The sequence below is a fragment of the Cebidichthys violaceus genome, unplaced genomic scaffold (genome assembly GCF_023349555.1).
Source record: "Cebidichthys violaceus isolate CVI_PGR_0920_01 unplaced genomic scaffold, fCebVio1.0.p SCAF_7, whole genome shotgun sequence".
Lineage (NCBI taxonomy): Eukaryota > Metazoa > Chordata > Actinopteri > Perciformes > Stichaeidae > Cebidichthys > Cebidichthys violaceus.
Window position 1 is genome coordinate 11565893 of NW_027176927.1, and position 13459 is coordinate 11579351.

At 40.5% G+C, this 13459-nt stretch overlaps 1 protein-coding gene across 1 annotated transcript in view; it reads left to right on the forward strand.

Annotated features, from left to right (window-relative positions):
- Positions 1-13459, forward strand: part of cdkal1 (CDK5 regulatory subunit associated protein 1-like 1) — a 213284-nt gene that overhangs the window by 154096 nt on the left and 45729 nt on the right. Inside the window, exon 12 of the mRNA XM_068736267.1 lies at positions 3322-3384. Coding sequence (XP_068592368.1) covers positions 3322-3384 — 63 coding nt within the window. The remainder of the gene's footprint in view (positions 1-3321; positions 3385-13459) is intronic.

A 13459-nucleotide genomic window follows, 5' to 3' on the forward strand; every position in this document is an offset into this window, starting at 1 on the left:
AGGTCTTTAGTTGCTGGATAATTTTGACTAAATACCTTTTTAAAAAGCTGCCGCTCTGAAGACAAGAAATCATAGCTCAGTCAGTGTAATTGCTCTTAAGAATTGCTTATCTTCCGTCAGAGCTTCACAGCATTGTGTGGATGTTTTACACAAAATAGTTTTATGTTGAGCAGCAGTGTTTTTATGAAGCGCATATATTTTTGAATGTTATTGGCAGCAGAGTGTGTGCTCCTGTCTGCACGTGTTTGGAGTAGGTGTGCGAATAAGTGTAAACATCCATGTAATGTCACTTCCCGTTAGACGCAGCATCCGTCTCTGTGGGCAACAACAGATGGACAGAATGGTAACAACCATCGTTCATCATCACCACGGTGACAGGTCCACGGATACACACACAGTGGCTTTGCATTGCCGGGTTGTCTCTAACACAACTCTGATGGCATGCTAGATTAAGTTCTCTGGTTGATGAAGCACATGCATGCACGCTCACAGACACACACACTCACCTGTATACAGACGCTTTATTGTGCAGCACAGTCATTTCTCAATGGAAGAGAAAAGGTAACACTGACTTGCTGAGAGGCGGCATATCTACATAAACCATTGACGTTTGATAGGGTGGTCAATGTTAAAGCTGGTGATACAGATACAGATTTGATACAGATGTTTTCTTTTTGTGTTTTAATCAAGCAGGATTTTTTTATTGCAATATTGTATGAAAAGCGATCGGTGTATTGACCAATTATGTTTTTTTCTTGTCAGAAGAGTTTTGGAAAGTGAGGGCATCAATGTAATTATGTGTTTAGTGTCAACTACTGTAATCCAGGTTGACGCTACAAAATGAAGGCAAATGTAGAAAAAGTACACATTTCCGTCTCCCCGGTGCGGGATTCTGCAAGTGGCTACCGATTAATTCCACAGGTACAACTTGTGGTTAGTTTCTGCTCAAGGGCACCCCGGCAACAGCTGTTGTGGGATAATGAGAACATTTCACTCACTTCCCCTAAGCCATCTTTTTCCATCAAAAATGTCCACCTCCTAACCTCCATGAAAGTGGCAACATCATTTAAAAAAGCTACACGGCTGTAGGATTCCAAGTAATGAGATGTTCATTCCTGTTCATGGTGGGAATTTGGAAATAGATCTTTGTTTCCCTCACCATTTTGTATCTTCTCCATGATCAGTTTTGTTCTCTGTCTTTTTCGTTCCTTTTCTCTTTCAGTTGACTCCTTTCCTTCTGCTTTCATGTTGGCGTTCGAATTACCTTGTATTCAGCATGTTTTCACATCTTTTTCTTACAGCTTGTGTTTGTGTGAATCAATGTGGGAGCACATGTTGGTATTTGTGCCTGTGGTGTGTGTGTTTTTGTAGTAGTGTTGTGTGTATGTGTGTGTTCTACTGAACTGGATAAATTCTGCTGGGAGCTCATTGGGGGTTTGAGAAATCCTTACCTGCGGTTACATCTGTCTTACAGCCACACACACACACACACACACACACACACACACACACACACTCACACTGTTGAGCATCACCGAATACTGAGTGGTGGTGAGAGTGATGAAGGGATGGAAAGAGGAGAGAGAATGGTGTTGAGGAGCAATGATGAGAGAATTGCTCTCATCTAAGGTGCTCCAGGCAGAGAAAGAATGTAGAGGGACAGACTTATAAGGGGGAGGATGGGTGAGGAGTGGAGATGGAATGATTAGTATGAGTTTCCCCTCACTGGAGAAAAACACGTGGAGCGAGGGAGAGGTTAAGGCCTGAGGGAAAGGTGGAAAGGCGAAGAAAACGAGAGAAGAGAGGATTTTGAGTTTCTGGAGAGCCTTTTGACAGAGAGAGCGAGAGGGAATCAAGTGAAAACAAGAATGAGAGGATGGCAGACGGACAGGGCCAATGATTAAAGGATTGTATGGATCACGAGAGCCCTGGGTGAACACAGATTGAGTAAGAGAAGGGTATAAATGGAGAGAGTAAAAGGAAAAGAGGCAAAGGACTACACGGATGGAGGGAATAGAGAATAGGAGAAGGAGCGATGATAGGTGATAAAAGGATGGGCCGCACTAGAGACACAGAACAACAGACAAAGTCAAAGTGGTAGTTGGCGGAGGGGCAAGGAGTACAATCGCCGCCTTTAAACACTTCTACCCTAATACCTTTATTTCACCGTGCTTCCACATCTCTTTTCTACTGCTCCGTTCCCTTTGTTTGCTTCTTTTTGCACATATGCTACCCACTCTACCCGTCCCGGGAAGGACATCACCCTTCCCTGTCACTCTGTCCATCTACGTCAACTTGACCACACACCCCTAAATATAAATAGATTTGTCTTCCTTCTCTGCATTCATTCCTCTCTATTCCGCGTCCTCAAGATGCATTTCACTGTCACACTATGATGCCTGTGTGTGATAGCATAACAATTTGTAGGTTGTCTGTTCCATATGTACAGATCTGGCCTAAGGACATTGAGTCTTTGCGCTTTCCATACGCTGAAAAGACGGAGGGAGGGAGGAGAAGAGAGCATAGCAATGAATGCATACTCCCTTTAGCTGCTGTAGCTTATATCCTTCCCCCCTTAGCTAGACATGGCCTAATCAGCAAGCTAATTAGCACTCTTTGTAGCTGCATCGGCCTCATGTAACTGATTGCATTAACAACTGCCACACATCAAACAGTCATGTCTCACGCTTGTGCATCTTATTACACATTAAGGACATGCAAGGTTAAGGCCAGACTTTGAGATGGAATGAAATGAGAGAATGAGAAATATTATCTGCCACAACTGGTGGGCAAATTATTTTTCCCCCTCTGTTCCATCCATATTTTACAGATTTAATGAATTACTGTAGGCATTGTACTCGGCCATAGTTATTTTTTCCCCTTCTGTTTAAGTGACCCAATAAGTTAACATGAGTGAAACTGTACTGTGTGTCATTCATGGCAAAATGTATTTTTTATATCTGCAAGACAGTGGATGAGGAAATGTCCAGCGACAATATGTTATCTTAGATTAGAGTGTTGTAAGTAATGAAAAGTTATATATATTTAAAGTATATAAATACTGATCAGTGTTGCTGACAGGTGATTCATTTGTACAACACATGAATACAATTGACATCACCTATGAATGGGCCGTTTCTCCCCATCAATGGGTTTTAATCGAATCATATAGTCTACTATCCACGATTACATCTTAATGAAGGGATAATCAAGCCCCGTCGGTTTGTTTTGGTATTTTTAGCTGTATTTCACATTGTGTGAAATGGCTGTTGTGTGGCTTATAAACCTAAAATGTATTTTATTTATTTTCATTGTTTACAGAAGAAGCAGAGGACTAAAGAGCTGTCCCAACTTTTCCACTCGTACAACCCCTATGACCACAAGGTAAGACATCTTTCCGTGTTCCTGGATCACTTCGCTGGTTTATGTTTCTGTGTCTGTCCCTTTAAAATGTGCTGCTCTTTATTTTTCTCTGTACATCTGCCTGTTCCTTAACGGGGAGAGCGCTGAGTATTGAGCCTCATTCACCTCTCAACCAGAAGCCTTCACTTGACATCAAAAGTAGTTATAGGTCGCAATCATCATATTGACTTTATAGCTTTGATGAGTTTGTTGTCTCCTCAAGCTGGACACCGCTTGTCAGCAATCTAGTTGATGAGGACAGCTCAAGTGTTTGTTCCTGATTACATTGTGACCGTGTGTGTGTGTGTGTGTGTGTGTGTGTGTGTGTGTGTGTGTGTGTGTGTGTGTGTGTGTGTGTGTGTGTGTGTGTGTGTGTGTGTGTGTGTAAGAGAGAGATTGAATTCTGAAGTCTGAGATAAATCTCCACAACTGTATGTATGTGTATATATTTGTGTGTGTATAGGCTCATTCATTATGAGGTTAATATCTGACAGCAGACTTAACATGCCTCTCTTCAGGCATTCTTATGATGATGAGACCCTTGTGACAGCAGTGTGTGTGTGTGTGTGTGTGTGTGTGTGTGTGTGTGTGTGTGCGTGTGCGTGCGTGCGTGCGTGCTGAGTTCTTATATAAAGATGTCCTTCTGATGACAAGCCCATGACAACAGCTGTCACCACATTTTTCTGCTGTCATAAAAAAGAGAAATTGTATTTTGACACAGTAGACTTTTATGGGCTCTTCTTTATGGCTACACCCAGCCACATATATTTGATCTAGCTCTCTTTTTTACTGTGGTTACAGAGTAGTGGTGTGAATAGTAGTGATTACTTGCTTATCATAATAAAGTAGAGTAGTGTACATGGATGGTGGCGGCTTGCTACTGCAGTGTAAATGTTGTGAGCATGTTGGTAATTGAAGCCTTCCTTGCAGTCGTCACGCTGTGCCATTTAGCAAAGTTTTAGCTTGGCCAAGTTTTGTTTCTCAGTTTTTTTATTTATTTTTAGATTACACCTCTAGAGGAGTTTGTGCCTTTGGTGCTGTTGTTACATGTTACACACTAATTAAAAGGATATGAGAGTGATCACGTTTTCACTGTGGCAGGCAGGGGTCTTTGCCTCCCACACACTAAAACACACACACACACACACACGCACACACACACACACACACACACACACACACACACACACACACACAGTAGTAATAGCACACATGGAACACACATGCACACGGACAGGGAATGTGAATTGAGCAAAGTTAGCAGTGAATATCTCAATAATGCATTAACATGTTTGCATCTAAATCAGTTAGTTAGTATTTGTGAACATGCTTTCTCCTCAAGTACGATTCCCAGCGGAATCTATAAATTGACTGAGAAAGTGAACTGTACTAAGCCTGCTTTGCTGAGCTTCTCCATCTCACAAACATAACTGAACAATGTGTTCTTTTATACATTTATGTGCTCAGTGCTTTGTGTGTTTTGGTCAAGATGTTGATTCATGAACGATTAGATTGTTCATGTCCAACCAAGCCCAAGAAGTAGTCCAGTTTTTAGGTATAGCCTCAAGTATGTCTCTGAATGTGTTGCACATTACAAACTGCTTCATTATTTAAAATCTAGTCATAAAAAAAATGCATACATGCGTTCTTTCACATGTATACATTAAACTGTAGTGATATTTTTTCACGTGTATTCAGCACATTGCATTCTGTTTTTTCTATGCTGTAAAGCATAAAGTATTGTTATAGCCATGTTAAAATATAAAATACAAATTAGTTGTATAATAAAATTGTTACTGATTCAAAAAATGATTACTCTGTTTTGATATGCCACATGACATCGTATGTGATTAATTCCCAGCAGCGTAAAACTTCAACTAACTTTATAACCTTGCCCTATTCCATGTTTTTGTGGATAAAATGTGTCAAAAGCCCTCATACATAAATCTTTTTAACATGTCAAGCAGCTTTCTTGTAAATGTCCCATGCAGCACAGCTTACAGCCATGTTCCTTGAGGTATTTTTCTTTTTCCATAGATTGTGTAGATGTGCAAATAAATCCCCCCGCATTACAAACCCTGATAGCCGTGAGATATGATTTAATGATAATAAATCTAATGTCAAGCATACTTCCACCCAGATAAACCACATGTCTTCCTCTCCTTGCCCATGTCCATACACCGTGGAAATGTTGAGGCAGATCAGCTCGTATTAAGCCCATATAGCCGTTAGATAGAAATAAATGAAGTCTGATAATGTCCCTCATTTTACGTTAAATTCCCTTGGGTGTCTGGTCTTTCAGTTTATGGTCTATGGAAGGATATTATGTGTTTACTAACACGTGTGTGTGTGTGTGTGTGTGTGTGTGTGTGTGTGTGTGTGTGTGTCCGTGTCCATGAGAAAAATAAATAAAGAGAGAAGGAGAAAGTGCATAGATTTAGAGGGAAGGTAGACATTTTTACAGCTATTATTGTTAATATGCATCCTTCTATAGGTTTGAAAAGGTCATTAATAAAGACTGAGTAAGGGTGGGGGTGGTGGGTTAGCTAGGCTTTATTGCCCCTTAGCTCCAGGCTACCAACCAAATGAAACAATGTTTTTAATTGAACTAATTGTTTTAGTTTTTTAGTCCCATGCTTGTTTCTTAATCTCCTGTGGCGAGCTCTGAATCACAAATGTGAAAAATGGCTCGTTAAAACGCAAATGACAATGGGCTGTCAATTCAAATACTTCTTTCTTTATTTACATATTGTTGATCTTTCTTTCTATTTGATTTCCTTCTTTCTCCATCTTCCTTTCTTTCACTTTATCTCTCTATATTAAACAGTGTTGTAACTATAATCATGTCTGAGGTAGATGTTTTTCTTGTGTGTTCATTTATATATAGACAATTGTACCCATCCGGTGTGTGTGTGTGTGTGTGTGTGTGTGTGTGTGTGTGTGTGTGTGTGTGTGTGTGTGTGTGTGTGCTTAAGGGACAAAAGTGTGTGTGTGTGTGTGTGTGTGTTTGAGATGATTAATGTGAAATATCCTATAGCCAGATGGTGCTGAACAAGGCCCATCCATCAGCAATGAAAAGACCAGTGGGCAAAAAGCTGGCGGAGCACTTTGTCTAGGGCCAATGCCCCTCACTGGACACACACACACACACACACACACTCTCTCTCTCTCTCTCTCTCTCTCTCTCTCTCTCTCTCTCTCTCTCTCTCTCTCTCTCTCTCTCTCTCTCTCTCTCTCTCAGACACTACACACACAGACAGACTCTCTAAGGCCTTGACTGTGTAACCCACTGAGCCATGTTGGAGCCATGTGTTTTGTTTTGGAATACAGGTTCTCTCTTGTTTTTTTGCTGCCCGAGTCCCACATGGTGCCTTACCCTTAGAACAAGTTTGGTATACTTTCGACATGTAAAGGTCTGCAACCCATTTTAGTCCCAAGAAAGAGTTTGAGGCTCAGATTGTTGCGTTTTCTACCACTCTACTGCATGATTTGTGTTCATATGAGTTTGTCAGTAGGAAAGCATAGGCGTGTTCTGTACTGATAACCAGTAACAACCAGTAACCAGATACTTCATGAGCAAACTGCCAGCTCCGCCTTTGTTCACATGCACTCAGAGACATTTATAAATGATCACATTTATAAATACAGACAATATTTTCAAGCTTTGATCACAGCTGAGTCTTAAGTTGATACTGGAGAGCTGTTCCCCATTTAATTGGGAGAGTTTAAGCTGGCAATTTAATTGTCTTGAGTTTTCTCTCACCTATAGACCTCTGTGTTTACATTATATTCCTGTTTGTATTCATTAATAATGGGATCCAATCAGTGGGGTGATACACAGTGCTACTGGCATGCTTGTCTGTGTGTAGTTAGAAGTGTATGAACACACGACACACACCCTTTCCTGCATCACCGTCTCATCTGGTCTAAAGTTTTTCTCCTTCAGGGCTTTGCCCTTCCGGGTTGAGGTCGTGAAACTCCCGTCATGCTTTAGTCATTCTCAGCAAGCTTAAAGTATGTGAGAGTGTCCAAGCATTGAACTGTTTCTGGCAGAGCTAATATAGCCCCTCTCCCCCCACACTGTCATAGTCTCCTGAGAACACACACAGACGCATACATACACTCTCCATGCTGTGTTCATAGGCCTGAATGACAGGGGTGACAGTTTTCCTTGCGGCAAGGGAGGAGGGACAAGCTGTCAACATGGCCTGTTGCACCTGCCCAACCATACAAGGCATACAGAGAGAGAGAGAGAGAGAGAGAGAGAAAACTGTAAGGTGGAAGTGGAAAGGGAGGTAGCTACTGTAAATGAAAGGCTGATAATGAAAGATGAACAAGAGAAAACACTTAATAACGCTCAATGAACTCCCCCACTTATTATTCTGAAATCCCAGTTTGCCTCATAAAAGTTGACATAATTATTTATCTTTGAAGAAAAAGAAAAAGTTAATTAGTCTAACAATTCCCCCCCCCCCCCCCCAACAGATCACTTTTTTTTCTGCACGTTGCTAAACTGAACAATTAGTATTCAGTTTTTTTCCCTTTTGGCAATTTTAATTACTTTTATTTTGCAGAATGAGTTTTTTTTAAGCTGCTGTTTTGCATTGTTGTGAAAACCTAACCTCCATCTTTGTCGAACTTGACATTTGCTTGCCACACTTTTTTTCTTCTCTTCTGTTAATTAACTGACTATTTAGGGCAAGAGAAGCAGGGAGTGGAAGGAGGAGACAGAAATATTGGTTATGGTGATTTACTTTCTTGTCTCTCCACCCATCTGCCTCTTTCTGTCTACTCTGTGAAAGCCATTCTTTTGCTCAGCCTGTCTGCGGTTCAGCACGGCTCTTAGAATGTCTGGAAATGTCTTAAATTATGTAAATGCGAGGCTTTAAAGGTACCGTTAGCTGAGCTCTTTTGTTGCTACCATACAAAGATAGTTGATTATCTTGCCATTCTTTTTATTTTTATATGCTGATAACTGCAACTACTGTGCAATTTCTTTGGTAATTACGATGGACAAAGCAGTAGACGGAAATAATATAATTGTGGCTGCTTTGGATGTTCATTTAGGATGTATTTAGGGAAAAAAAAAATGTTGCTGTATAAGATTTGTTCTCAAAAGCATTTCCCTCCCTGTCACTATCTCACTGCATGGGTTTATTGTATCTCTTTCAGTGCCTTCAGATACTAAGACTCTGATATGATTAGCTGTGGTTGATGAAGATGGAATATGTTCCAGCCGGAGTCTACGGAGTATTTTCAGTAGTTGCTGAGCAGCTGCTGATGCACTTACTAACTTTGTAAATAGTATACGGAGAGAGTAAGCACACAAACACCCTCACTCCCCAAGCATATGTTAGTATTTGTGCTCATGTGCTATACGTGACAATAAACAGTATATGACGATTTATGAAAATAAAGTTTTGTTACTCAATAATACAAAAGTCTTTGCATGAACTCCACAGGAAGAATAAAGCATATTGTATAATAACAGACTTTATGTAGGGGGATTTCATGTGCCAGATCTATATCATCTTACCACTCAAGCATTACCTTCACGATATAGTTAGAAACAATAAAAAAGAGCAATGGATTCATGCCAATGCACAGGTTTATCATTTTTTCATACGTTTTAAGGATAAAAACATCAATTTGAAAAAAAATATTTGTTTTGTAACAACCTTCGGACATCTCTTCAAAATGGTACATTAAGCTGGTTTACGTGGAGGGAAAGAGGGATATGAACTGATAATGATTTAATGAATTGAAACATGAATTCCTTGGACTGATTTGCAAAACAAATTCTGTCTGACTAATGCAGAATTTTTCAAGTATATGCAACTCAGACTTGTGTTAAATAAACTCAAACACTGGAAATCCACATAGTCTCCTTCAGTACAACAAGAGTCTATTATTGAAAAATGGAAAAGACAGTAGCTAATGAAAAGAATAAATCAACTCAAGTTGAAATCATATGAGGAGAGGTACGAAAGCAATGAGTACACAACAACGTAGACTTAACAACCTAGTTCCAGGTTGTTGTTTGTTTGTGTGCGTTTTTAGGATGTAGGATAGATGGACAATAAGGCCCTGATCCTATTGTTCCTATGCATCACTGAGGATGAGCTCGTTTTTATATATGTGGGGTAAATTTGTGTTGTCATTGTCTGTATTTTATATTGTTTTGTTTTGTTGTCTTTTGCTTTTTTGTTGGGATTGTGGTTCTTTGTTTTGTTGATCGGGGAAGTATACATAATTAGGAACTCTAAATAAAACCTAAGAACAATAAACAGAACAGACATGGATTTTTTTTAAATGGAAAGCCGCATGCTCAAGTCCAACAGGATTCTGATGCAGCACTTTTTGCCAGCCCATGGGAAATAACCCATGTGCAAGCCATCTGTTTTGACTCTTGTGTCCCAAACATGAGCCGTTGTCTAATAATATATGTGTTGTTACTAGTTTCATACTTTCACTCTGTTAGTTACAGAATCACACTTAACATTCACTTTTTTCGAGATCTCTGGGATTTCTTTCTCTAGCATTCTAATTAAAAGCAAGTCTGCGGCCTGATGAATGTCCAATGAATATTGAGAGGATCTTTCTATGACAAAGTTGATACACAAACTGAGGAAATCCCTTCGTGGCTTTCGATAGTCATAAGTGTGATTGCCGCATTCGCGAGGGTTCCAGCCAAAGTGACGTCACACCGTCAGAAACGGCCCTTCGCGGGGGTTCTATGTGACAGAATGTTGCCTCTCTGTGCACATCCAACGACGTGGACGGGCAGAGAAAGTGGAGAACTTTTGAGGAGCTTTGAGAATGTTGGTTTGCCACGAGGATAAACCCGCACGGAGTGTAAAAGATCAAAACGTTTCCTCGTCATGATTCCACGTCAGCTCATGTCCGTGCGACTGTCCTTGCGGAAAGTATAACTGAGGCTTAAGATATGTGCATGGTAATATTGCACCTCATGTTTGATCAAAGGCGACGAAAAATGGAGCAAATGGAATGAGACATCCGTGTGTGTGTGTGTGTGTGTGTGTGTGTGTGTGTGTGTGTGTGTGTGTGTGTGTGTGTGTGTGTGTGTGTGTGTGCGCGCACACTGATTATCCACCCACATTGCAGTGCTGCTTGCCAAGGACTTGGGCTACTGTACAGTAGAGCACTATTGCCATATATACATGCTCTCAATCTGTCAAGGTTACACAACAGGGACTTGCACAACTCATACACATGTATGGTCCCACAAAAGTACAAACACACATGTGAGCCTCCATAGTTACTTAGTCCATTTGGTGCCAAACAAACATTTACCTTTGAAATATTCCCAGGTTCTTTACTTTTTCTAATCTATGCAACAACACATTATAGCTACATTGTATTTGTTCCAGAGACATCCATTACACACAAACAGCATACAACTCTGCCAAGCATGGCGGCCTGTAACGTTCTTTTACTGAGCTTGTGTGTTGTTTTATGTTTTTTGTGTTTTTATTTTCAATTCAGACATGGTAAAAGTTGTTACCAGTGGTGAGTCTTTGGTCATCACCGTCCTTAGAATTGCTCATCTGCTTAACTGTTTCCCGATTCCGTCTGCACACAGTCAGCACAGTTACAGATATCGGCAATATGTGTCGAGGGCTTTTATAACACGCAGCCGCAAGCCAGATAATCTGACTCCCACTGCTGCTTTGTGGTGTTTGTGGATGGTAGTGTAGAACCCAACACACATTTAGCAACATCATAATGCTTTACAAAAAACCTGTAGCATTGGGAATTGATATGCTTCACTATATACGTAAAAAAATCCTCAGCTGTCTATTGTGAAAGTGGCTGAAGTGTGGCCCATTTGGCTACTATTTGTGATACAAAGCTGAACGGAGCTGCTTTTCTGGTCAGATGCAGACACTCCCGTCCAAATCCAAGGCACTTTATTTCATTTATATTATGTGATGGGTCAGTCTTTAATCCCTAAATTATGTTTTTTTGTGGAAGCTTTACAATGACATGAAAATAGCCATTTAACCTAGTCACAGTAATGGAGGTTGCTGCTGAAAACATTAGAGCGCACTCAATCAAAATCTTTCTATCTGCCTTTCATAGTCCCTCGGTTGTATAGCCAAAAATGAAAAAGAAAAGGATATTGTTGTTGTTAGTCTGAGACAGTTTTCGTAGTTCACTTAGTATATCTGACTTGAATAGGGAAATAGAGATGGGCCGGAAAAAAAATTGATTTTTAAGAAATCTAAGTGGCTCTGGTGGCTTGCTTTGTTGAAATGTTTTTTTTCTCCTTTTATAATAAAATCTCAGGAAAATATATGCTCTTTCGCTCCCGCTTTCTCACTCACACTCTGGTTTCTCAGAGTGACACAGTGTGTGCTGTAATTGCTTGTTGATTGCTTCCATTTGTTGGGCCAAAGGCATCAGCCTGTGTGTTATTCACACACATCAATACAGACAGGTTCACATACACACACACACACACACACACACACACACACACACACACAGCAGCAGCGGGCCAGAGGAGACCAGCATGCTATGTGACTGACATCTGAATGGAGGGGCAGTGTGTGGGGAGGGACAGAGAAAGGAATGAGGGAGAGGTGTTGGGGCCTGTGTTGCTAAATGGTTTCTTAGACAGGAGTGTGAATTTGTCTTGATTCAGTCAATAGGCCTCCAATTCAGCCAGGCTCATTTGAAAAGGTGTGTTTTTGTGTGCGTATTATCGTCTATATTCTGCAGCTGCTTGGCTGGCTCCGTGGATTCTCTCCCTCCTTTAAAATAAAATCAACCATACAGTATATAGGGTACACTAAAATATATCATCTTGTGCTAATAGGAGGACTAACAACAACTTGTAATGACTGAGGTGTGAAAATGGCTGAAATGACTTCTTATTTAATGGTCAAAAGGCTTGATTGATATATCCAACATCAGGCAATGTTGAACTATAATACAATATGTGGGACCAGAAGAGATTCAGCTGTTCTTCTATTGTTTTTTCATTTTAGTGCGAAGAGCTTTTCAGAAATGACCTGAAAATGCTAACACTTTTTGTATCCAGCTGATGGATAGTTGGAGACTTGTTTGGGTTTTTTCTCACTTCACTGCTTCTTACTGATACTGAAAGCTGTTGAGTCAGTTATTTGAGACGTATCTGTCCTCTGCTAAGGTATGTAATACATTTCTGTACGTTTCTGTACGAGTGGAACTAGGACTTCTTGCACAACCTTATTAACACTCATTATTGCTGAAGGGGCCTTGTCCACCATAGTGTTTATTTACAATGGGAGTGCGCAAATTTAACGTTGTGCTTTGAACGCCAGCAGGGTGACGAGTTGCTGAGCGCCTATTTTGCACTGAGCGCTACACGTTTGGCGTTTATTTCTGGTTGCAGAAATTAGAAAATGTTCAACTTTGGGTAAAACACGTTGCTTGTCTCTTTTACCCAGCCGTCCAATCCCAGTGGAGGAAGGGGGCGGGGGACAAATATGCTACCACAAGGATGTGATTATTATGAGTATGCTGTGGTCTTATTTTGTATGTTATGCTATAGTCTTTACTGTAAACTGTAAACTTCAACTGTAAACCAGACACAACCAAAGCTCTCAGCTGAATTTGCCTCCAAAAGGCCGTTTATAGAAGAGAGCCTTATTAACAAGGGGTCATCCTTAATAAAGGCCATTCTGTACCATACAGGATGTGTGCTCTGTGCTCTTTTTGTTTGTGCCTGTGTCTGTGCAAGTACAGTATGCATATGTTTGCTATGATTGTGTGAGTTGTTTCAATGTTTTGCCTACCATATGGACCTCAGTGTGGGAGCATGCAAATGCTGGAATATATGTGTTTTACGTATGCATTTATGCAGGCTTATCAACCCTAGTAATTGTTTGTCTGTGCCTGACTGCTTAACATAGCCTGTCATTAGAAATATTAGAAGCCTGATTCAAAGAAACCTTCTACAATCTATATGGAAATTCAGATGCATAATTTCAGGCTACAGGCTAAAACTGTGTTTGGACTTTTCTTTCTTTCTTTCCTACTTCCTTACTCC